The sequence below is a fragment of the Physella acuta genome, unplaced genomic scaffold, assembly GCF_028476545.2.
Source record: "Physella acuta isolate Inbredline_101_S28 unplaced genomic scaffold, ASM2847654v3 ptg000600l, whole genome shotgun sequence".
NCBI classification, from domain to species: Eukaryota; Metazoa; Mollusca; class Gastropoda; family Physidae; genus Physella; species Physella acuta.
The window spans coordinates 58616-86140 of record NW_026732119.1 but is presented as its reverse complement, the minus strand read 5'-3'; the positions used below and the strand labels follow the sequence as shown (position 1 = coordinate 86140).

The window sequence follows — 27525 nt, the reverse complement described above, 5'->3', positions numbered from 1 at the left end:
TTACACAAGAAGAGGGAATTTAAAATTATGAATGTTCCCATATTGCCAAGGATGTCTAATTTATATTATTTATTTAAACAATTTAAACGCTCAATAAAGACTCATTGAGTTAGTGCTGTTTTAAATAGTAAAATGTTTGGTTTAAAGACAACTAATTTATATCAATTTAAATTATTTTACCCATTGCCCACCAAAAACCGCAAGCAAAGGGGGGGGGGTGATGGGGTGGATATTGCTAACAGGTTTATTCTATACACTCGTTGGATGTATTTTAATGACAAATATTAGCATTGCTTTTATAAGACTAATAAGTCGCAAGGCCTCCTCTGGTTCATGGCTTCTATTTATGCTTACTAAATCACCAAAGAAATGTTACTTTATTTGTTTTTTTTTTTAAAGGGGGGGGGGTGGTCGTATATAAATGACATCATATTCCGGAGTGGTGAGAGAAGGATTGTCCAAAGTGTGACCAAACTATTTTGCAATAATTTTAGGAACCGAATGTGACAAATTTAAATGTTTCACGTTTGTACTTTTTTTTATTTCAATAAAATTCAACCAAATTTTACTGGCATGATGTTAAAAAAAAGGCTTAAACTACATCTTGACTTCCACTTTATCAATTCTTTGTTTCTCCGTGACTTGAAATACGGTTCTGGATTCTCAATGATAGGTAAATGTTTTCTGGATTTAAAATTAACTCCCACGTGATGAAATAATCCAAGGCTTTAGTTTCCAGTTGAACGTGTTGTACAAAACGTTTCCCTAAAGACGAACCTAAATTTGCTGCTCATCTTGTAGTACACCAGCACGCTGACGGAGCTGTTGGTGGCCTCCAGCGTGTTGAGGATGGACCACGACACATGGAAACTGTTCTGGTACGGGCCCACGATGCTGTAGTTGGGGGAAAAGTGCAGCATCATTATCAGGTTGATTGCACTGGGTAGGAAACACGCGATGAAGATACAAGAAATGGAAGCTATCATCAGTACAACCCGTTTATCGCGACTAGACATCATCTGTTTCGCTGAGGAAGGTTCTAAATTAGTCTTGCGCCATTTGGACATCCGGGTCAGATTTATAATTAAAACGACCGTGCAGGTTATAACGCATGCGCAGGAGGATAGCTGTGCAAATACCGTGATGGAAAAAGAAACGTTTTCAACAGTGGTGCCGTAATCTGCATACACCAACCAGTCAAGTGTTTTCTTTCTGTTGACGTTGAAGTGTGGACCGATGCGGAGGGCGTAGTAGACGGGCGCGACGCCGAGGAAGAGGTAGATGAGGAGGATGATGGTGAGCGTCCTCTTTGGCGTGAGGAACTGTTTGACCCTGTGAGGCGTGGCGATACACAGGCATCTCTCTAGGGTGATGAAGGCTGTGATCCAGCTGGTGATTCTGGCAAAGCAGACGTGAGGCCAGCCTGCAGACGTTATATCAAAAGACATTCCGATAACGTAAACATGTGAAACTGATCATTAAATAAAATACAAAGAAACACGTCATTTATCTGTCGATTACTATTGTGTAATTATTTTTAAAGGAAATAGGCCCACCCCCCCCCCACCCCCGAAGAAAGTCTACTGCTCGCACGAACGAAATAATATTTATATAGAGAATATATACTTTTAACAGTCCGCCCCCCCCCCCCCCCCAGACCCGAAAATTTCAAGTGCCCCCCCCCCCCCCCTGGAGAAAAAAGTCTGGAAGAAACTGTTTGCACTCTCGTAACTCCGCCACAATGTTACTTATCAGTGTGTTAAGTTAATTCGGGGGGTTAAAAGTCGCTCTTGTGTAGTGCTGACAACACTATACCTTAGCATTGCACGATCATAGAAACAGGTGGAAATTAATTGAACTGCCAATTGTTGAAATAATCTTTAGATGTTACGCATATGAACATTATTCTAAATATAGTGTTTACGTCGCTAACGCACAACTAAAACAGCAATTAAACTTTGGTTTCAAATACGTATCTAGAATCTTCTGTCAGTACATGTATAACATACAATACTTCTATCATGTAATGTACGTACCTGCCGTTATGTACTGTATATCAATGGACTCGAAAGATATATCCGAGTAATGAAACAGCGGGTTGAAACAGATGCTCATCCAGACTAGGGACAGGAGTGACCCCAGGTCAGCCACGGCCAGACCCAGGAGGCTGATGTTGACAGACTCACTGAAACCCTGAAACGTCATCTTTGATTAGACTTTGTTAACTTTGTTGGCTTAAAGATAACATCTTTGATTAGATTTTGTTAACTTTGTTGGCTTAAAATGACATCTTTGATTAGATTTTGTTAACTTTGTTGGCTTAAAAATGACATTTTTGATTAGACTTTATTAACTTTGTTAGCTTAAAGATGACATCATCTGTTAGACTTTTTAACTTTATTGGCTTAAAGATGAAATCTTAGACTACACTCTGTTAACTTTGTTGGCTTAATGATAGCCTCTGTGATTATACTTTGTTAACTTTGTTGTCTTAAAGATAATATATTTGATTAGACTTTGCTAAATTTGTTGGCCTAAAGATGACATAATTGATTAGACTTTGTTAACCTTGTTGGCTTAAAGATGACGTCTTTTGTTAGATTATTTATTCCACTAATCACAATAACGTCTTCAATGACTTTAAGCTAAATAGATATCTAGTAGAAATAAATATTAAATTCGGCTCCCCTGGAAGAGTCTACATAATGATTAATTATATTAACAATTCACTTTCTGAACAGAGTGTCTATACCTTTTAGCTATTGGAATTTATTAGGGTTTGTTGTTTCCTGCCGCCAATTTAGAAGTCTGATTGTTGTATTGTGTTGTTATAGTCCTTGTATTCACGCAATGAAAGTTGTATTTTTCGTAGAGAAAAATTTTTTCGATTAACTCACCCAGTTACGCATGGTATAAAAGCACTAGGTTTTATTTAGGGCCCGCAAATAATAATCCCTAACGTGATATGATATTCAGTGGCGTAGGTCATAACCCCCCATAGACCCCTCGGTATATATATATATATATGTATATATATATATACATATATATACATATATATATATATATATATATATATATATATATATATATATATATATATATATATATATATATATATATATATATATATATATACATATATATATATATATATATATATATATATATATACATATATATATATATATATATATATATATATATATATATATATATATATATATATATATATATATATATATATATATATATATATATATATATATATAAAGTATGAGGGGGGTGCAAATCGAAAGTCTGAGGGCGGGGTGCAAATCAAAAGTCTGAGGGGGCGGGTGCAAATCGAAAGTTTGTCCCCGGGTAAAAATTGGGACCCCCCCCCCCCACACCTTGAGACGATCCTGGCTCCGCCACTGATGATATTATATGTAAGTAATTGTAAGTTGATGTGCCCTTTCTCGTTTCATATTTACAACCTTGAACTGAAGTTGTAACCCAGGCATGCGGTTCTAATATTTGTAGCGTTCTATTCAACAGAAATTGTCATAATAAAAGATTACATCAACAAAATGTTAGAACAAACCTGTTTCCAAAAGACTATGACGACCATGACATTGGCTATCGACCCAAAGAAAGATTTGACGCCAGAGGCAATGACAAAGAAAACAATCTCCATCCAATTCCTGACGTCATCACTGATAATGTCATGAAGAATGAACGATGTTAAATATATATATATATATATATATATATATATATATATATATATATATATATATATATATATATATATATATATATACATATATATATATATATATATATATATATATATATATATATATATATATCAACACAAAAAAAATTACATCTTGGATTTGTGCCAGCTTTGATGTTCAACCCTGGTTACATTTGGTGTGGATTCAATGTTTTTTCTGATATCGAAAGAGTGTACATGATATGAAGGGTGACTGCAGAGAGACATGGTAAAACATGAAAAAAAAACATTTACTTTCATGTTTAGTATATCGAGCGTTTAGTAGATTGTGAATTTAGTATATAGTAAATGTAGTATATCGTAAGTTTAGTATGTTGTTAGTGTAATATATCATGAGTTTATTATATAGTGAATTTAGTATATCTCGTGAGTTTAGTATAGTGTGAGTTTAGTTCACAATCCACCTGCCCATTGTTAAGTGTAAGTAAACAATGACATATATTATTACATACATAAAAATATTTAATGAAAGAAGAGGGACTTTACAAAATCTAGTACCGTGAAAACAAAAGTCCAATGATAGCAGGTAACATACATGAGGAAGACAGACAGACAAGGGAAACAAGTTAAATATAGCTTGTTAAAAACAATAAAGTAACAAACGTAATAAATCTCTATCTCTCTTTCTCTCGCTCTCTCTCTCTCTCTCTCTCTCTCTCTCTCTCTCTCTCTCTCTCTCTCTCTCTCAGACAACGCCATATATACAACATGTATTGTTGGATGAGTAAAAGTTTAATTTTATTTTCAGTAATCACAGAGGTGTGTCTATCTGTTAAGTATGCGGTCAGTTGGAAATGTGCTTGTGTCTAGCAATTAGTTGTATGGTTGGGTTGGCTGGGTCCGTGTACGTAATTTGGTAAACTAAATAATCTGGTTTTATTACATTGACACAATCTTTTAAAATATTTTTGTGTCTCAGACATGTAATTTCATGTCAGTTTGCCTTGCCATGTTGTGTTTAGTTTTAGGGTTTTCATCATCGGCTGTGAGAACTGATACAGATTTACAATAGTTATACTGTTTTCTGACATGTACTTTTATTTTAAGATGGTTTACTTATACATGATACAAAGCGTATAATTACAATTTTATTTTTCAACCTGAAAATGCTATTTGATGTGATTAATAAGTGATTAACTAATAGTTAAAAATAAAAATAAAATATAACAAAATTATTTTCCTTATCCCGAAATTTATTTCAACTCCACTTATGAGGTCATACCTCTTCACCCCAACCACCCCAGCAAAAAACAAATTTAAAGAAAACCTTTTTTTTTCAATCCTTTGAAAACAACAACTTTTTGTATTACCGATATTAAAACTGTAACCCATTGATTATCTTTAGATTTTTAGTTCTATAAAATATAAGTCATTTAAAACAATGAAAGTTTCGTTTATTTATTATAGATAACTTATTTTTTAAAATCAAAACACTATTAGCAATAGACAGTTTGCTACATTAAAAAAAAATATTTTTTCACAATAATAAATATATGAAATGAACAATGATTTTCACAATTGTTTTATAACTACTCGTCTATTTGTTTTATTTTATTTTGTTATAATAGTTTAAAGTTGTTTCCCATATGTATTAGAAACTACATAGATGGGAAGTAACTTATTAAATAAATATTAAACTTTAGCCAGTTTCAACATTGCTGTCGTACTACTCACACTAAAACTATACGTACATGCTGTACAATCTAATATTGTTACAACATGACTATAGGAAAGCAAAGTGTGGCATTTACACTATAAGAAATAAGAAATATAAGAAATAAGAAATATAAGAAATATTCACAAGGACAGTGTGGATTATTGAAAAAAGATGTTTTTGTTTAAAATTACTAATTGGGAAATGTTTTTTTTTTAATTTTTAAACTTTAACTAATCATTGCAGTTTCTAACTGTCGATTTCACTCTTCAAAATGTGAAAGTCATAGTGTCCACAAGCATCCAAGTTGAAATGGTAGTCCCTTACGGTAATCTTTTAGGTTTCGCAAATGTGTTTATTAGTGTATTGTATAGTTGTTTGAACTTTTAGAACATATTGCTGTGTTGAGAATAGAAATATTTAGAAATACATTTTTTTCCGATTTTTTAAATTGAAAAATTAAAGGGAAACAAATTACAACTTTGTTGTTAAAATTATTTACAATAGAAGCACATTAAATTGCAATAAAAGAAACAAATAAATTATTGTTTTATTTTCAAATTAATATATAATTAATATGTATGTCAAAGTGTATAAAATAAGTAGTTTAATATGTTCAAATTTTAGAAAATCTAATTTTATCTGTTTATCGTAGAACATCAATCTAATAAAATAATCATTATTTAAAAAAAAAAAGGAAATATATATTTTAACAGTTTTTGTCCAATAATATTGATTTCATATTTATTTTGGCACCCCAAAAATACGTTTTTTTTAAATACTGCATGTTTACTAAAGTAGTCACACAATTAAGTTTATATAAAGTGATAAGAACGAGACGGCAGGGTTAAATAACACTTTATATTGAAAAAAATAATTTATATTTGTATTTTCACAAAACTGGGATTTAAATATTTACATCGCTTTCAATTTTTACCAAATCTCGACCATAGGAAATACAATCATACAATTGATCATTACAATATGTATGTAGTTGTTAGCTGTTGTGTTGTATAAAATATTTAAAGTGGTTAGCTGTTGTGTTGTATAAAATATTTGAAGTGGTTAGTGGAGATCTACATCGGGTTATAGATGGAGGTGTGGTTGAAATAATAAAACACTTAACATCTTCAAGTTCTAATACTATCATAATCCATAGATTATCCTAATCATATCGTATTGTATCGTCTATTCTACTATTATATTTCTACTTTATCCGAATGTGTACAGGGATGGCGTGATCAAGCGTTAGTACACTAGTCTCAAGTTCGAATCCGGGTTTGAGTAAGACTTCCGTCCATCCAGCTTTGATGGGCGACTGGACATAGCAATATCACCCTTGCTAGGACATAAAGGCGGCTGGGTAACCAAGGTTACGATGCTTGGTATTAATAAATGCGGCTAAGTATAATACTTTGCTTTATTTTAAAAAAAAAATTGAACGTTAAAGTGTTCACAGGCATCAGAATTGAAATGGCAGTCTTCTTCAAGGTAATCTTTTAGGTTTGCAAATACGTGTAATAATGTATGGCATAATTATTTAAAACTTTTGGAACATATTATAATGCTGAATACAATACGTAGTTTGATATATTCATATTAAAAATATGTATTTTTATCAGTTTATTAAAAACATTAAGTAAATAAAATATTTAATTCTTTTTAATACTGCATTAGTACAAGAGTAGGCAAACATAACTTTTGTAGTGACAAGATCAAGTTACCAGAGTTAAGTATCAGAAATCACTAGAGCTGACAGGTGAACTGCTCTTTGATGAATTTACACTAGCAAATCGCGAATGAATGATCACATTCCTATTATTCTTAATCTGATTCACAAAATCTGATATCTGAACCCTCGACCGCTCACACCCGATATGAGAAATAAGCGCCTTGGCCAAATACATTGCATGTATATCAACACGAATTCTAAACTATTGTAGAGCATGTCCGATTTCAAATGGTGATTAAAAACAAAATTAACGACGCTTATTTCAACTTGTTTAGAATGTGCAATGTCAATTTCCAAATGTTAAATGTATGTAAGTAAAAGCCGTCTTAATTTTCAAAATAGTACATTACACACGTAAATAAACGATTACAATATTTTAATTAAATTCCCGTTATAATTTAGATTACCCTGTTTCGGAAAATCAATTAATTTAAAAAATTACAACGGCTTATATTTACTAGATGACATGCAAAACATCATAAATGCACGGTGCGTCTTTAGTCATTTATTTTTTTTTAATATTCAGAGTGTTATAAACTAAGCTAGTTTTAGTAAAATATGCTTTGTAAATTCAAACTGCACATTTAAAGAAATTGGGAGTGATCTCCCCTAAACTTTATCGAATATTCTTATATAAAATAACAGGGGATGGGAACTCGGGCTATAGACATGATTTCTAATCCATTTTAAATACTTAAAGTTTTAAAAATAGAATAAAATCTCGTAGACAAAAGAATTGCACACCAAGCGAACACCAAATAAAAAAGTGCATAATATTGCGCAATATTATTAGTACTTTAAAATTTTACATTACTTTTTTAAAAATCGGAATTAGCGTAAATTACTACTTCCGGTCAACGGAAATTACTCAAAATTTAACAGAAGGTGGAGAATTAGATCTTTTACTAACATGTGACATTTCATTAATCTATCTGAAATAGTACTCAAGTTAAAGGCTTTTGAAAAATTCAAAGTAGGAAAAGTACCACTTCCGGTTATCGGAAGTCGCTCAAAAGATGATACGGATCTACGATTTTGATAAAATACATATATATTAAATTTCATCAACCTAGCTGTTACGGTACTCAAGTTATCGTGTTTACACACGGACACACAAACACACACACACACACACACAGACAGACACCCAGACATACGGACAAGATTGCAAAACTATGTTTTTTCGTATCAGTGAGGTATAAAACGTCGAGATTTGTAACAATCTCGATTTTTTTTGCACGATTACAAGACTTTCTCTATACCTCGTATATACGAGAAAGTAAAAAGATGGATAATTAAAACTACTTCTTTAAATTGTGTTTTGCCAGTTAAATACGTTTTTTTCAGGAATAAAGTGTTATACATTTGTGTAACCGTGTATCAAAACCTTCATGTTACAGGAGAGAGGATACGAGGAAGACATTGACGAATATGGATGGAGGACTTCAAGGAATGGACTCGGCTGGCCATTACAACATTTTTAAAAGCATCAAAAATCAAAATAGATCACAGGACAAAATATGAAAATAATTCCATTTGATCCCTTAATGACCCCCCCCCCCCCCCCCCACCACACACACATACACCACCAAACATTGATGGTGTTACGGGATAATTGATTGATTAAACTTGAAAGTCCATGACACTAGAGTCAGAAAAGGGGGTCGCCACTCGAAAAAGGTTGGGAACCACTGTTCTAAGCAGACACTGATAACGTTAAGTGCCATTTGTGACATTTCTTTCACAGGCTGGTAAACCAGTGAACAGTAACAGATAGGATCAGCTTTGAAATTTTTATTTGCAGTATTTTCTTACTGATACAACAATGGTTTCATTTAAATTATCATCTGCTGAGATTTTCAGCACAATTGTACAATTAAACAAAAATAAGTCTGAAACTAAAAATAACTTGATAATTTTATATCTCTGCAATCTTTAACATTAATAGCAGTAGGTTGTCAACTAAATATTGTAACTGCATATGCCTCCTGACTTGCAACTCACATACATTTTCTTTACTTATGTACAAATAAATAATTTTGAAAAACATTTATGTGAAAAACAACAAGAAATTTAAATTGCCAATGATCCAGAATCTAATGTGTAACCGTAAGAAAACATGAGAGCAATCGCTCAACCAAGCAAAGCACAATAAGTTAAAACCTACATTCAAATATACAGAAAATAGATCACTTTGGACTGTTAGGGTAAAAATAAAAATGGAATATGATGCGAAAACAAATCACTCGGTTGAAACAAATGAAAGAAAAACATGCACATATAAATTACTCTTTCATTATCAGCCATTCAAATGTACATGCCACTTAGTCCAAAATCAACAGCCGATAAAAAGTTGAGCAAGAAATAAAACACTTGAAATTTTGTAGGGTATGAGTCTGGTAAAAATAAATGTATAACTGTCCTTTAATGGTAGTAAACAATATCTCATTCTCCACATGCAGTACTTACAGGCCAGTCGTATCCATTATTGAAAGGGTCTTATTATATATATGTAGCTAAAGCAACATGCAGCTATTCATCAAACCAACATGTACATGGATCTCTGGAGTCAGCTCACGACCTGACCGTGGGCTTATCAACACAACCGGCCTGTACGCCAACCAATTAGCAACTACTTGAACCAAACATTAAAAACTCAACAGCATATAATGACATTGACGAATTTGGATGGAGGACTTTAATGAATGGACGAGGCTAACTACTTAATGTTGTAAAGCACCAGATAACTAAAATGGCTGACCAAACAATTAAAGTCTATGTTTTTTTAATGATTTGTTTTCCCTCAAATTCGGGACAAGGAACATGTGTATCTAGGGTGTACAGTCTGTGATTTGTATCCTCATCTTCATTGCGCTTGCGTGCAAGACAAACAAGTACCCTGTAAGGAACATGTCTAATGCTCTGGGACCAGATGTACTTGTTCAGGTGAATATCAATTCTAACATCAGGGGTACCCATCATTCTCTCAGCAAACTTGTGGATCTCTTCGATAGATCTAGGTGCCCTCTGCTTAAATCCTGCGCCATGTTCTCTCTTGTGCATATAAATTATTACATTCCTTGGTAATTACTTTATTTGTATGATTATTTTTTTGAATATATACATTAATTCAAAACGGCTTTTAATAATCTTATATATATTTTTTTAATAATATGAAACTGATTGTAATTGATGGTTCCCAAACAGCTTTAATTTTTACAAGTATAACTATAATTATATCGCTTGCCATTTAAAAAAAAAATCTTACACGTTTCAAACATTTTAAACATCTTTTTGCAAATCTTAAAGAATCATGGCAAAATCCATAAACATTATACACGAGAAAAATGGACCGTTGAGGAAGGGTACAACGGGCGCTAGGCTGATAGTGCTGTCTCTTTTCTCTAAACTAAAACCACCCCACACCCCCCACCCCCACCACCCCCCCACACACAACACCCCCACCCCCACCACCCAAAAAAACATGTCTACCGTCCCATTCAACGAAATATAATTATATACTTTTTCCAGTGTCCGCCCCCTCCCCGAAAATTCTACCCACGCCCCCGAAAATTTCAAGTACCCCCACCCCTCTCCGGGGAGGAAAAAGTCTGAAAGAAACACTGGTGTCGCGCTTAGCCACTACCCGAAGAATTGCATTAAAGAAATTGCTAGAAAACCACTTTTTAGATTATACACATTAATTAGGAGGTAATTTTTTTTATAGAGTATCGATGAGGAAATTTCTTATGAGTTAGGGAGGGGGGGGGTCAGACGTTCTTAAGCGGGGGTGGGGCTTCGCCCCTACCCGAAGAATTGTATGAAAGAAACTCTTCACGCAAACCACTTAGATTAGACAAAATTGCCTTTTTATTCAATGTTTACTCGAGAATCAATGACGTCATATTACTGTGTGCACTCTCCGGCTTGAGATTATTTTCTACTATACGACGTCATACTTCGTTTTTCGAATTACTATGCATGTTTTTAATTTCCTTGTGTTTGCTCTAGAGCGTTCTTGTCAGATACATAGATAGATACACAGATAGATACACAGACAGCGAAACTATTATATAGAATTACATTATTCTTGTATGATAGAACAGTTCGTGTGGTAGTAGGGCCCTATATTGTATCATTAACTAGGAAAATATTTCGTTAAAAGTGTCATCTGTTACGAAACATATCATCAATACTCCTGGGGGTCGGAGTGGTCGGGTTGGTAATGCTCATGACTGCTTCACCGACAAGTCCCTAGGTTAAACCCCTAAGTAGATGAGTCTCGATAGCGGGGGACAGCAATCCATCTAGGAGAGAAAACTTCAACATCAAACAGATACGGCTTTGTAGTTTGTTCTTGAATGAACACATTTTCTGAGAGGAAATACGGAAATAAAAGTAGTAGAAAGAAACATTTTCGCGGCTGGACATAGTGTTGTAACCAACGATAGAGAAAGTAAAAGCCGCTATACATAGTGCTGTAACCAACGATAGAGAAAGTAAAAAGCCGTTATACATTATTAATTTCAGATTCAGGTTGACTCTACTTCATTCGCACATTCAGGTTCGAAAAAATAACTTTACTGTCCCAATGTATCGCTATAAGACATTTGTTGCAACAAACACTATACATACTGTATGTATGTTCGTGTGTGTACGGCTGTTTGTGTCTAGCAATTAGTAGTATGGTTAGGCTGGCTTGGTTCGTGCGAGCAGGGGTCGGCAACCTTTTGAGACGGAAGAACCAAAAGCTACAATCTACAAAATTTCCCAGACTTTAAAGAGCCACTATCATTTGTATGTGCACTTCGGTAGTAGAAAGCATGGAACCATTGCCACAGAGCTGGCCACAGCATAGTTGTGGGGCTGGGCATAATGCCTTATGCCCAGCGACTGTCAGCTGTCCATATACACTCTACTACACCTATTCTCATTGTTTTTTAATTGTGTTTAAAGTTTTTGTTTTTTTAGTATAATTTTTTTTTAGTTTCTATAACAAAAGAAAATAGTATTATTAAACTAGAGAGCCGCATATTTTCATTACAAAAAAAAAACGCATGCAACTCGCGAACCGCAGGTTACAGACCCCTGCGTGCAAGTAGTTTGGTTAACTTTTTTTTTTTTTTTTTTTTTTTTTTTTTTTAGTAATTAACACAAGAAATCATGAATAAGTTTAATGAGAAACAAATAGTACATGATTAATAATAAAGAATTCGTTTTATAAACGCGATATTATCTTACATAGTTATGACTTTCGTAATTTAATTAAAAATATTATTTATATAAATATCAAAACATTTTTAAGGTAAGACAAAACAAAACAAAATCAACAAGGATTTACATAGGATGTATATTTCAACTGGGGTATTGGTTTATTTATTCTTTTGATAACATTTTTTAAAGTTGTTTCCCTTCTTTCGTTTAAACTATAATACGGGATATAACAAAAATAAACCAATATAATACACATGTATCAGGTACAACATTGCTGTGTTGTATAGAAGAATTAAGATTTATGTTTACGAGAAAAGGGTGGAGCATTGTAAGAAAGGTTAATTTATTTTACTTTATTGAAGGTAGACCTAATTTCCTAAATAGAGAAGCTACATATTTGAAACTATGTGAGTTTTCCAACTTGTTAAAAAATAGTAATCATACTAATTAAATAATATATATATATCGCAATTAATATGTATGTCGAAGTGAATAAAATAAGTAGTTTAATATGTTCAAATTTTTTTTTATTATTTTATCTGTTTATCGTAGAACACCAAGCTGATCAATATTTAAAAAAAAAGGAAAGATATATTATAACAGTTTCCGTCCAATAATATTGATTTCATATTTATTTTGGCACCCCCAAAAATAGTTTTTTTTTTAAATACTGCATGGGTACTAAAGTAGTCAAAAAATTTAAGTTTATATTAAGTGACAATAGCGAGACGGCAGAGTTTAGTAACACTTTATATTGAAAAAAAAATTAATATTTGTATTTTCACAAAACTGGGATTTAAATGTTTACATCGTTTTAATTTTTTACCAAATCTCAACCATAGGAAATACAATTGATCAGTACAGTGATTAGTGGAGATCTACATCAGGATGTAAACTAGATGGAGGTGTAGTTGAAATAATAAAACACTTCACATCTTTAAATTCTAATACTATCATAATCCATAGATTATCCTAATCATATCGTATTGTTTCGTCTATTCTACTACTCTACTATTCTATTTTTATTGTATTCGAATGTGTACAAGGATGGCGTGATCAAGCGTTAGTGGACTAGCCTCGAGTTCGAATCCGAGTTCGAGTAAGACTTGAGTCCATCCAGCTTTGATGGGTACCTAACCATGGGCGGCTGGACATAGTGATATCACCCTCGTTAGGAAATAAAGGTGGCTGGGTAACCCAGGTTAGGTAAATACAAGCTGCTGGGTATTACACAATAATCGAGGTTAGGAAATAAAGGAAGCTAAGTATAATACTTTGCTTTATTTAAAAAAAAAATGAACGTTATAGTGTTCAGAAGCATCTGTATTGAAATGGAAGTTGTCTTTAAGGTAATCTTTTAGGTTTGCAAATACGTGTAATAATGTATGACATAATTATTTGAAACTTTTGGAACATATTATAATGTTGAATACAATAAGTAGTTTGATATATTCATATTAAAAATATGTATTTTTATCAGTTTATTAAAAACATTAGGTAAATAAATTATTAATTATTTTTAATACTGCATTGATACAGAAGTAGTCAAACATTACTTTTATATGGAGTGACAAGATCAAGTTTCCAGAGTAAAGTATCAGAAATCACTGGAGCAGACGGGTGAACTGCTTTTTGATGAATGTACACTAGAAAATCGCGAATGAATGATCACAAACATATTATTCTTAATATGATTCACAAAATCTAGTATTTGAACCCTTGACCACTCACATCCGATTTGATAAATAAACGCCTTGGCCTAATACATTGGATGTATATCAACACGAATGGTAAAATATTGTAGGCCATGTCCTATTTGAAATGGTGATTAAAACAAAATAAACGACGCTAATTTCAACTTGTTCAGAATGTACAACATCAATTTGCAAATGTTAAAAGTATGTATGTAAAAGCCTTTTTAATTTTCAAAAAAAAATATTACTCACGTTAATAAACGATTATACTATTTAAATTAAACTAAAATCACGATTATATTAAACTGTTTTGGAAAGTAAATTAGTTTAAAAAATCACAACGACTTGTATTTACTAGGTGCCATGTAAAACATCATAAACGCACGGTGCATCTTTAGCCATTTATTTTTTGTAATTTTGGGAGTTTTATAAACTAAACTTTTTTTTAGTAAAATACGCTGTGTAAATTCAAACTGCACATTTTTAAAAAAAACGTAATGCTATTAGAAACGATGAATAATTAAAACTGGGTTGAAATTCCGTGCCGTTGGGGTTTGGGAGGGGTAATGTCCTTCTACCTTGGAAGCCTTCGAGCTACTTCTTGAAGCTCAATGCAAAGATCATCAGCAGTAACACCTTTCTTAGCGTTATGCGTCAACAACAACAACGTCCCAATATGTTTGCAGTCAGTTTTTGTTGATAATGTATACATCACAAATATAGCAACATGCTATTAAAACAATTAACATCAAACATATATGTGGTGACATAATTACATAGTAGAATATTCAATACATAATTAATTTACATTGATGTCATTAAAGTTTGTACATTAGTAAATACAAGAAGAAAAGGAAAAACAACAGAAAATCGAAAAAGCAACACTATCAACTTGGACACTTTGCGCAGAAAGTAACTAAAACCTTTGTTAGGATAACGCGACTAGATCTAGTCTATATCTGTACATTATTTTCCAAAATATTTTCTTACGTTTGATATTTTTTAAATAAAACTTTTATTTGCAATTAAAACAGGTATATCTAATCCTTTTTTTTCGTAATTTCGAACAATTAAAGCTAAAGGTTTTGCAAATGTACATAATAAATATTTACATGATGTCATGTATGTGTTTATAAAAAAAATTGAAAGGGATAACAGTAAAAGGGGTGAAGGTCAAATGAAAGTGTCAGGACTCCAGGTGGGGAGTGGAAAGGAAATTGTTCAAAGAGAAGGGGGGGGGGTCAAAGTGACAGTGTAGCTTTTTCTATGTAGGGAAACAAAATGTGTTAACCAGTTGAAAGAGTGTTTATTTACATACGGGTCGCATTGAGTTTTCAAAGGTTGCTGTGTGCAAGATGAGGGGAAAGAAGCAAGATTTAGAACTTTAAGTAAGTAAATGAATAGATATTCGAGATTGATGTTGGGGTGGGTGGTGGGGTCGTTGGAACAATTAAGGGGGATGTGGGGTTATCATGCCTGAGGGTGAAGTGGACAGAGAGGGAGGGGGGAGATGTGTCTGAGGAGGCGTGGAGAGGGTGACTGTGTGTGTTTAAGGCAAGCCAAGCGTCAAAGCCTGTGCTGTGTGATGTATCTGCTGAGGTGATACTATTTATAATGTGTGTGAATCAATTATCCACTTAAAATGCCAACAATAAAATAGACCAAACCCTGTTTGATATAAATTTGTCTTATATAAATTTTATTTTACCTTTTAAAACTATAGGCTTTAATTTTTTTATTTAAGAAAAAATTCTATTTGTTTTAAAGTATAAAACTTGTTATACTATAAAATATCATTATATTTAGTTAATTCCATTAAAAATTATATTAATTTCAATTTTGTGCACGTTTTTTTAAGTATAATCTATAAAATGTATATTTTTAAGGACTTTTAAGTATATTGTTGTGTAGTCTCCCCTGGTAATTTAAAATTTACAAATCGAAATCATTTTAAAAGTAAACATTTTTTTTTAAACTTTCAACTTTGGCGTCAACTCGCAGCATCTAGGTTGTTGGCTGGTACAAAAAAAACGTATTTATGTATTTGTATATCATCAATACATTTAAAATAAATTGATTAAAAACATGTGGAAGAACAGCTATAGATATGTTTGAAAATGAAGAATGTTTGATTTTAAGTGAAAATATTCCGGCTTCTGTAGTATTTAGAATGTTTTTTTTTTATCCCAAATTTCTTTCCTCTACAAACCCCCTCAAACCACCATGCCGATAAAAACAATCCATTGAATCACCATTTAATTACACATTTGCATTTTCACGTTTAAAAACAAAATTGTAATTAGGCGTTTTGTATTATGTAAACCATCTAAAATGAATGAGAGTAAGAAGGAAGTATTATGAATGTTAATCTGTATCAGTCCTCACAAGCCGTTGATGAAAACTGTATTACTCAAGCGAACATGACAAGGCAAACTGACGCTGTAAATTACATGTCTGAGGTAAAAAAAAAAAAAAAAAAAAAAAATCTTCTGTCATTGAATCACACTTTATTTGTAATGTTACATTTGAATATAACATAAATTGTAAAATAAGTAAATGTTGAGATTGCTAAACAATCTGTCACTGTTAAAACCATGTTAGAATATTTGGGTTTGGGTCAGGATGAAAATGAACCTGTTCCACTACCTAATGTTAATGCTGCTATATTAAAGAAGGTAATTCAATGGTGTACCTTCCATCGGGATGACCCTCCACCACCTGAAGATAATGAAAACAAAGAAAAAAGAACAGATGATGTTTGCTCCTGGGATACAGAATTTCTTAAAGTTGACGAGGGCACCTTGTTTGAGTTGATTTTGACTGCCAACTACGTAGATATCAAAGGCTTGCTTGGTGTAATAAACTATTTGCACTAGAAAGTTTGATACATTTTAAATATTATTTTGTTACAATAATAATAAATAAAATGAATAAGGATTTACAAAATTGTTTTACTACAACTGGGGTATCGGTTTTATATAATTTTGGTTTCCCATATGTATTTAAAAATACTTAGATGTGAAGTAACTAATAAAAAATATATTTACCACTATCCAGTTACAGTATGTTGTTTCTTGTAAGTACTTTCATTGTGTACATAAAGAAACAACAATGGTTGCTTAAGGAATTTTATCTAAAGAATAACTCATGTGTTTTAAATTTTCAGAATCTGTCACTATTAAAACCATGTTAGAAGATTTGGGTATGGATGAGGATGAAATGTTTAACACTATCCAGTTACTGCAGTGCCGCAGTACAACTCACGCTAATACTATACGTATATGATGTACATTATAATATTATTACAACATGACTATATATAAGCAAAGTGTGATATTAACACTGTAAGAAATATTCACAAGAAAATGTAGATCATTGAAAGAAGATACATTTGTTTCAATGTATTGATATAAAACTCTAATTGGTAGATTTTTTTTTAATTTTTTTAATTTTTTAACTTTAACACGTCACTGAAGTTTCTAACTGTTGACTTTACTCTTTAAATAGTGTAGGTGAGCTAATTGTATGTTAAAATAGATAGCTTTTGTTGATCTTGAAGCGACTCAGTTAATGTTCAATAACTTTTATTTTTATTTTGGTTCGAAACGTTTGTGACTGTTGTGTTAAAATCATAAACATAAAATTGCATGTTAATATCAAAATATTAATAGTTTGTCTATAGTAAAAATTATTTACAAACTGTTTACCATCCCATATTAATTAAGTATTTAGCTTATTAAAATTATAATCTAACTGATAAGAGAGATAATGTAGTGAGTATGCATTTTGCGTGTGTAAAAAAAATGTGTAACTAGTCACTAAGAGTTAGATATACGGGTAAGTCGTCGGGGTACTTGCACGTAATTTAAAAAATATGTACTTTGCCTATAGGGTTTAAAAATAGTGATTATTATATTTATATTTATAAAAACCCATCGTCCCAATAATATGGTCAAAAATATTACAGTATGGTCACACAAACCGTTAAGTAAGCCAACTTTGTCCCTGGTTTAACTCTAACATAAATAGTAAAACGCTAATCCTAACATTCAATCTTCTCACATTAACATTATTACTGCCCTTTCTTTAACGCTAACGATAAATTACAAATCAACAAAGCGATTTAACTAAAACCAAATCTAATCCCAGATTTAACTTAACAATAACGCTGTTCTTTAATCCCCGCTCAGGATCTAAACGGAGACCAATAGCATTAGTGATTATTCCACGGACCTCTACACTTATTATTTAATTTATGCATGATATCTCTAAGTCGTTTTTCATTTCTGGCTCATGAATACGTACCTGGATGTCTGCATCGATTTTATTGTTGCACAAATACACACATATTAATCACTTGCGTAGCGAGTTTGGGTGTCACCCGGTGCGGTCCGCACCCCCCACCCCCCGCCCCCCTCCCCCCTCGCTACGCCTCTGATCTTAATTTATAATGATATAACAAAATATATCAACGCATTCCTGAAGAAAATATTCGTGAGACTTAACACTAAAATACACCCGTACATACACCATTAAAAAATTCATTTACGCTTTGTATCCTCTTTAAATTTTGCATTCGGTTTCACTATCACCTCTGAAGATAGCTTTAAATTGTTCACAGTTAATATTGACGATGTGTATATATTGTCGGTTAGTAATACAGCTGGATTTAGCAATGTTTATTTCTATATTTAGCAGGTGTCATACCCCATCCCCTTGTAGGGATTATTAATTTATATTTAAAATAGTTTTTTTTTTTTACTCTGATTTACCATTAGTTTAACTGAACAAAGTATTTTTACTCTTATATTTTGCAATTATTTATCTTGGTGTCACCCCCCCCCCCCCGTTATCGGTGTCACCCAGTGAGATCCGCACCCCCCTCCCCCCGCATCGCGACGCCTCTAGTTAATTGTTTGTTATCATTAACGTACCTATCCCCCTACTGATAAATAAATTCAAATATTAATGTATAATTATTGCCTGGGGATAAGCTCCAACTTCCCCGTTGGATGGATAAGCTCCCACTTAACGGTGGGGATAAGCTCCAACCTCACGGTGTAGATAAGCTCCAACTTCACGGTGGGGATAAGCTCCCACCTCACGGTGGGCATAAGCTCCCACTTCTCAAACAATGCCCCTAACATCTCACGTCACTAAAAGCTTCTGACAACCAGATCCATCTCCTGACCTTCACACTTGGCCCAGTCTCTGAGCCTGACGAAAAACCGTTGTAAACTAATATTACTGGAGGAGGGGGGGGGGGGGGTAATATCATGATGATTGTAGCTTTTTAAAGCTGTCTCCAATATAGTAATGGTATGGTTACGGTATTGTTTTAGCGTCAGACAAAGGTAGTCCAATAAAATAAACTCAGGTAGATGGACATGTACCACGATCTAATCGTCTATAAAAAAAAAACCTTCATGCGGGGCACTTGACATAAGGGCGGATGCGAGGAAGGCATTGGCGTATTTGGATGGAGGACTTCAAGGAGTTGACTCGGCTGGCCTTTAGAGAATTTTTTAAACCATCAGAAAACTGAAAAAGATGGCAGAAAAAAAAAATAGTAGAAATATTTTTTTTTAGTTTTAAATAAATTTATTAAACAAGAGTACCTTTAAAAATTCTTAGTTATAATGCCATGTCGTTTAGCGAGTCTAATCAATGAATCATCAGATTCACCCATTCGTCTGATTGCCCCACAGATAGCATGTCTTGTAAGATCCAGTCATACGGCCTGTAGTATCATCAACCTCTGTAATTTTGATCTGGATAGAAGCATGATCCTTGGCACTAATGATGCGGTTACTGGCAGAGAATTTGAGAGGAATTAACAGATCCAAGAATTGTCCTGTGTAGTTTGGCATGATGATGAAATCTTTTTAAGGATCTCTTGGTGTAGCACGGAAGCCAAAAATAATGAAAAGGAAAAACGATGTGCGCATGTGCGAGTAAAACTCAAATTGCATATGAGAAAACTTTGATTAACAGGCAAGAGAGCTAATGGATTGTATTGTGAAAATAAAATAATTTTCCTATGACTAACGCTTACGTGTCTAATAAAATCAATGGTTTTAGAATTTAACTACAAGAAAAGATTATATTTGTTTATTGAAACATATTAAAATGTAGAAACAAGTTAATTAAAAAAGTCTAGTGACATTTGTGCGCAATTTCCTTATGTTATCTAAAAATAGCTCTGACGTATAATGTTGGGGTGCGTTCAAGCTAGAAGAACAATCGGTTTGTAGGTGTTTATGTAATTTTAAAATTTGTGACCGAACGAGAGAATATTTTTGAAAACTTTCTTCGGCAATATTGTTCTAAATTATGACAGGAATCGATTGGTACATGTTTCAAGTCGCTAAGTGGTCTGGTTGCCGAGATATGGGCCAAAAACTGAATTTTTTTCGAGGTTTTTTGGCTTTTCCGGGAAATACATGAAAGAAACCCGGAATTTTTATGGCCTATGCTCATTCTCGTAACTTGCTTAACATAATTGCTTTTGGAACTATTCATCGATATTGCTTCGTTGAGGAGGAGATACGACTTAAAGCCCGGACACACATTCATCCATCCATCCATCCATCCATTCCCAGAAATGACGAGTTAATAAACGCAATTCTCCAGAATGGAAATTGCGCTAAAAAATTTTTACAAGAAAATTTGTTTTTAAATTAAAAAAAAAATAAATAAAAAAAATAATAGATGAACGATGTGTGTTTAGCAAATGAAACTAACTCTATTTACATTACTATTAAGAACTTAGTTGTGTTTCCTCCCCTGGTAATGTACAATTTACAAATAAAAGCAACTCATAAACATTTTAAAGTTGAATATGTAAAATATCTCACAAGAGACTAAAGCTTTTTATGAAAGAAAGCAAATAAGTTTTATTTAATTTTTTTTTTTTTAATTTCAGTGCTTTTAAAATCGTATCGCTATAACGGCTTTTTAATTCGTTTCATTAAAATATTTTTTAATCCTATTTTTGTTTGTTTGTTATTTATGATTTTATTAAAAGATAAAACTGTACACATTAGATTTGTGCCAGATGTGATGACCCCCTCTCCGACATATATCGTTTATGTATATATTCATCTCATCTAAATTATTCGCACCCCCACTGTTTTTTTAAATAACTTTAAAGACGACAAACCTATACCGATCTAGTAGTTTATCACTAGTTTATGTACATTATCATTAGTTTTGTACACTGACGTCACTTGTTTGCGAAATATTAAGGTTTGTAATATAGAGAGTTTAGTATACCGTGAGTTTAGTATACAATGAGTTTAATGTACCGTGAGTTTAATATACCGTGAGTTTAGTATACCGTGAGTTCAGTATACAGTGAGTTCAGTATACAGTGAGTTTAGTATACCGTGAGTTTAGTTTAGTATACCGCGAGTTTAGTATACGGTGAGTTTAGTATACCGTGAGTTTAGTATACCGTGAGTTTAGTATATCGTGAGTTTAGTATACCGTGAATTTAGTATACCATGAGTTTAGTATACCGTGAGATTAGTTTAGTATATCCTGATTTTAGTACACCGTGAAATTAGTACACCGTGAATTTAGTATACTGTGAGTTTAGTATACCGTGAGTTTAGTTTAGTATACCGTGAGTTTAGTATACGGTGAGTTTAGTATACCGTGAGTTTAGTAAACCGTGAGTTTAGTATACCGTGAGTTTAGTATACCGTGAGTTTAGTATATCGTGATTTTAGTATACCGTGAGTTTAGTATACCGTGAGTTTAGTTTACCGTGAGTTTAGCATACCGTGAGTTTAGTATACCGTGAGTTTAGTAAACAGGGAGTTTAGTATACCGTTAGTTTAGTATACAATGCGCCTGCCTGGCAATGTTGCTAGTTGGTTTACAAACATGTTTGCTAAAGTTTGTAATGAAAGGGGCAGGTAGTCAGAACATGGGTATGTGATTACCTGTTTGTATCATCGGAGAAAGCAATTAAAATAGGAGGAAATAAAGTTAGTTAAACATTAATAAAAGAGAGGCTACTCTTGTGTCCTTCTTAAAACGTCAAATACTCATTTGTTTACCTTGACTGCGGCTTTATATTTTGTTCTAGAGGACAAAAGTTCTGGAAGCAAATAAAAGCGGGCTAAAACAAGTGTTAAGTTTTGTATGCACAGGTTAAGGTTAATCTGTCACAAAAGATAGATATAAGATAAACGGTATATTAGTATTGTAGAAGATTATGTGATATGTTTGGGCTGGGTTAGGATTAGCTAAACATTGCTAGAATCAATGGGTTGGTTATATGTGAAGGTCTCCAGTGTTTGGCTTTATATGATGTTTTTTTTTGTATGTTTCTTAAGCTGTAAGTAGTCAAATATGTATTTAATGTGCTGTAGTTGATTTACAACCGTGGTTTTAGCTCATCACGAAAAATATGTTTATCTTTAAGATCGGCTATCGGATACGTTAATTGACTGGTCAAGATAACATGAAACTTGAGTGGAATTGTTGTCGTAAATATATTTTTTTTAATTAACGTTAGCAAAATATATTTTTGTGGGTTAATGGATATTACTTTTGGTTTCAGTAAAAATATTGTATGCTGTCTCGTGTTCGATTAAAAAAATTGTATGTCCCACTTTACATATTTCTTCCATTTCTCCAGACAATGTTTCTTTATTGTAATAGTTGGGAACACCCCACAAGATAGCCGTGATATACACTTTCTTTTCAATAGGAGTGACACTTTCTGTAGACACGTTGAGTCATTGCTGCCGCCCGTGGTCGAGTTGGTAGTATCATTACATACAGTTGTCAAGCCTTATACAAATCTTTTTTGCAAATCTTAAAGAAACATGTCCAAATACATACAAATTATACATTACATTATTGTTGTATGATAGAACAGTTAGTTTGGTAGTAGGCCCCTATATTGTAATATTAAATAGAAAAAAAAATACTTGGTTAAAAGTGTCACCTGTTACAAAACATATCATCCATACTCCTGGGGTTCGGAGTTGTCGGGCTGGTAATGCTCATGGTTGCTTCACCGACAAGTCCCTAGGTTAAACCCCTAAGTAGATGAGTCTCGATAACTGGAGACAGCAACCCATCTAGGACAGAAAACTTCAACATCAAAAAGCTACGGCTTTGTAGTTTGTTCTTGAATGGACACATTTTCTGAGAGGAAATCTAGAAATAAAAGTTGTAGAAAGGAAAGTTTTAGCGGCTGGACATAATGCTGTAACCAACGATATAGAAAGTAAAAGCCGCTATACATAGTGCTGTAACCAACGATAGAGAAAGTAAAAGCCGCTATACATAGTGCTGTAACCAACGATATAGAAAGTAAAAGCCGCTATACATAGTGCTGTAACCAACGCTAGAGAAAGTAAAAGCCGCTATATAGTTCTGTAACCATCGATAGAGAAAGTAACAGCCGCTATACATAGTGCTGTGCTACATATACCAAAGTCTCAGACTTAGGTTGACTCTACTTCATTCGCACATTCAGGTTCGAAAAAGGAACTTTACTGTCCCAATGTATCGCTATAAGACATTTGTTGCGACAAACACTATACATACTGCATGTATGTTCGTGTGTGTACGTGTGTTTGTGTCTACCAATTAGTAGTATGGTTAGGCTAGCTTGGTTCGTGCGAGCAGGGGTCGGCAACCTTTTGAGACGGAAGAACCAAAAGTTACAATCTACAAAATTTCCCAGACTTTAAAGAGCCACTAACATTTGTATGTGCACTTCGGTAGTGGAAAGCTTGGAACCATTGCCACGGATCTGGCAACAGCATAGTTATGGGGTTGGGCCTAATGCCTAATGTCCTAGGCTCTCAACTGCCCATATACACTCGACTCCACCTATTCTCATTGTTTTTTAATTTTGTTTAAAGTTTTTGTTTTTACAGTATATTTTTATTTTGAGTTTCTATAATAAACGAATATAATTATTATATAACTAGCGAGCTGCATATTGACATCTAAAGAACCGCATGCAACTCGCGAACCGCAGGCTACCGACCCCTGCTTGCGAGTAATTTGGTTAACACAAGAAATCTTATATAATTTTTTTGAGAAACAAACTTTCCCATCGGCATCATTAATTAAATACAAGGAATTCATTCTATTAAAGCGAAATTATCGTACATACTTATGAGTTTCGTTATTTTATTATGAATATTTTTTTCTTTTAATATCTATACACTTTTAAAGTCAGACAAAAAGTCTACATAATCTTTATTAATTTTTATAGAATAGTGAACAAAATCTACAAGGATTTACATACGTTTTATATTTTAACTGGGGTATTTGTTTATTTATTCATTTGATAATAAAATTTAAAGTTGTTTCCCTTGTTTGTTTAAGCTATAATATGGGAAGTAACAAAGACAAACCCATGTAGTACCGATCTATCAAGTTGCAACATTGCTGTGTCGTATAGAAGAATTCAGATTTATGTTTACGAGAAAAGGGCGGAGCATTGTAAGAAAGGTTAATTTATTTTAATATATTGAAGGTAGACCTACATTCCTAAAATAAAGAAGCTACATATTTAAAACTATGTGAGTTTTCCAACTTGTTAAACAATAGTAATCATACTAATTAAATGTACACAATGTAAACACTTTCTTTATCTTAATAATTATGCCGATGATATATCACTGTATGATCACAAAATATTCATGTGCGTAAAACATCGCCGATAAAAACAGAAGATTAGCGTTTCATCTCCTACATTGTGCTGTAAAAATCTTAACTTATAATTAGGCCACTGCCTCTTTGCCAGTCCGAAAGCCTTGCCTTAACATTATAATTATCATATATACCCGAGGATAAATTACACAATTTAATATACAGGCTATACACTAAGCTAAGTACGTAACATAAATCAAACACTAACTACAAGGTAAACCAAACGAGTCTCTAGTTTAACCGTTTAACCCTAACATCAAACGTAAAACACGAATCTTAACATTTAACCCATATCACATAAATATTATTACTGACCATTTCTTTAACACCAAAGTTAAATAACAAAACAACCAAGCGCTAGAACCAAAACCAACACTAAGCCTAGATTTAAATTAACTCTGTTCTGTAGGCCTCTCTAACATAAGACTGCCTTAGTCTACTTCTAATACATTACCGTAAACATGACATTATGTTTTTGTAGAAACCTATAATGAACTATGTAAAAAATAGAAATGTTTATTAATTTAAAACAATCCAATTTAATATCGAAATACCATAACATAATATTACTTGTCTTCCCCTTGTATTGTTTGTTTAAAATGCGATTGGCCGGGCTCAGAGACTGGGCCACACGTGTAGGTCAAGAGCTGGATCTGGTTGTCAGAAACTTTCAGTGACGTGGGGTGTTGGGGCATTTCTTGTGACGTTGGATCTCGTCCTAGAGGCGTCGCGAGGGGGATTGGTGCGGATCACCGGGTGACATCAGCAGGTGACGCATCGGGTGACATTAGGAGGTGACGCATCGGGTGACATCAGGAGGTGACACACCGGGTGACATCAGGAGGTGACGCACTAGGTGACATCAGGAGGTGACGCATCGGGTGACATCAGGAGGTGACGACTGGGTGACATCAGGAGGTGACGCACTGGGTGACATCAGGAGGTGCCGCACTGGGTGACATCAGGAGGTGACGCATCGGGTGACATCAGGAAGTGACGCACTGGGTGACATCAGGAGGTGCCGCACTAGGTGACATCAGGAGGTGACGCACTAGGTGACATCAGGAGGTGACGCATCGGGTGACATCATGAGGTGACGCACCGGGTGACATCAAGAGGTGCCGCACTAGGTGACACTAGGAATACCGCACCGGTGACATCAGGAGGTGACGCATCGGGTGACATCAGGAGGTGACGCATCGGGTGACATCAGGAGGTGACACACCGGGTGAGATCAGGAGGTGGCGCACCGGGTGACATCAGCAGGTGACGCATCGAGTGACATTAGGAGGTGACGCACCGGGTGACATCAAGATGTGCCGCACTAGGTGACACTAGGAATACCGCACCGGTGACATCAGGAGGTGACGCATCGGGTGACATCAGGAGGTGACGCATCGGGTGACATTAGGAGGTGACGCACCGGGTGACATCAAGATGTGCCGCACTAGGTGACACTAGGAATACCGCACCGGTGACATCAGGAGGTGCCGCACTGGGTGACATCAGGAGGTGACGCATCGGGTGACATCAGGAGGTGACGCACTGGGTGACATCAGGAGGTGACGAATCGGGTGACATCAGGAGGTGACGCACTGGGTGACATCAAGAGGTGCCGCACTGGGTGACATCAGGAGGTGACGCACTGGGTGACATCAGGAGGTGACGCATCGGGTGACATCAGGAGATGACGCATCGGGTGACATCAGGAGGTGACGCACCGGATGACATCAAGAGGTGCCGTACTAGGTGACATCAGGAGGTGACGCACTAGGTGACATCAGGAGGTGACGCACCGGGTGACATCAGCAGGTGACGCATCGGGTGACATCAGGAGGTGACGAACCGGGTGATATCAAGAGGTGCCGCACTATTTGACATCAGGAGGTGACGCATCGGGTGACATCAAGAGGTGCCGCACTAGGTGACATCAGAAGGTGACGCATCGGGTGACATCAGGAGGTGACGCACCGTGTGACATCAGGAGGTGACGCATCGGGTGACATCAAGAGGTGCCGCACTAGGTGACATCAGGAGGTGACGCATCGGGTGACATCAGGAGGTGCCGCACTGGGTGACATCAGGAGGTGACGCACTAGGTGACATCAGGAAGTGACGCACCGGGTGACATCAAGAGGTGCCGCACTAGGTGACATCAGGAGGTGACGCATCGGGTGACATCAGGAGGTGACGCACCGGGTGACATCAGGAGGTGACGCATCGGGTGACATCAGGAGGTGACGCATCGGGTGACATCAGGAGGTGACGCATCGGGTGACATCAGGAGGTGACGCATCGGGTGACATCAAGAGGTGACGCACCGGGTGACATCAGGAGGTGACGCACTAGGTGACATCAGGAGGTGACGCACCGGGTGACATCAGGAGGTGACGCACCGGGTGACATCAGGAGTAGCCGCACCGGGTGACATCAGGAGGTGCCGCACCGGGTGACATCAGGAGGTGACGCACCGGGTGACATCAGGAGGTGACGCACCGTGTGACATCAGCAGGTGACGCACCGGGTGACATCAGGAGGTGACGCACCGGGTGACATCAGGAGGTGCCGCACCAGGTTGCACCCGACCTAGCGACGCCACTGTATTCTATTGTCTCAATGGTCAACGTATCAGATAATAAGCTGATAAGAACAGATACTGATTTTGAAATGTCCATATTTGGCTGATAGAAGAAGAACTATTTGTTGTATTAAGGTAAGGGTGAGGGGGTGTGGGATTGGCTATGTTTCGCGAACCGCTGTG

At 34.8% G+C, this 27525-nt stretch overlaps 2 protein-coding genes and 1 pseudogene across 2 annotated transcripts; 1 reads left to right on the top strand and 2 right to left on the bottom strand.

Moving 5' to 3' along the window:
* Positions 1 to 728: 728 nt before the first annotated feature.
* LOC131947565 (proteinase-activated receptor 1-like) lies at positions 729 to 2205 on the bottom strand. Its single transcript, XM_059308811.1, has 2 exons — positions 2037 to 2205; positions 729 to 1423 (listed from the first exon to the last, which is right to left on the bottom strand). Exons 1-2 carry the CDS (start codon positions 2203 to 2205, stop codon positions 729 to 731), a joined length of 864 nt encoding a protein of 287 aa, XP_059164794.1.
* A 14464-nt stretch (positions 2206 to 16669) lies between these two features.
* On the top strand, positions 16670 to 17360 carry LOC131947564 (S-phase kinase-associated protein 1-like). The gene is made up of 2 exons (XM_059308810.1): positions 16670 to 16928; positions 17242 to 17360. The coding sequence occupies exons 1-2, from the start codon at positions 16670 to 16672 to the stop codon at positions 17358 to 17360; spliced, it is 378 nt and encodes a 125-aa protein (XP_059164793.1).
* A 2335-nt stretch (positions 17361 to 19695) lies between these two features.
* Positions 19696 to 19945, bottom strand: LOC131947619 (small ribosomal subunit protein eS21-like; annotated as a pseudogene).
* Between the last annotated feature and the right edge of the window lie 7580 nt (positions 19946 to 27525).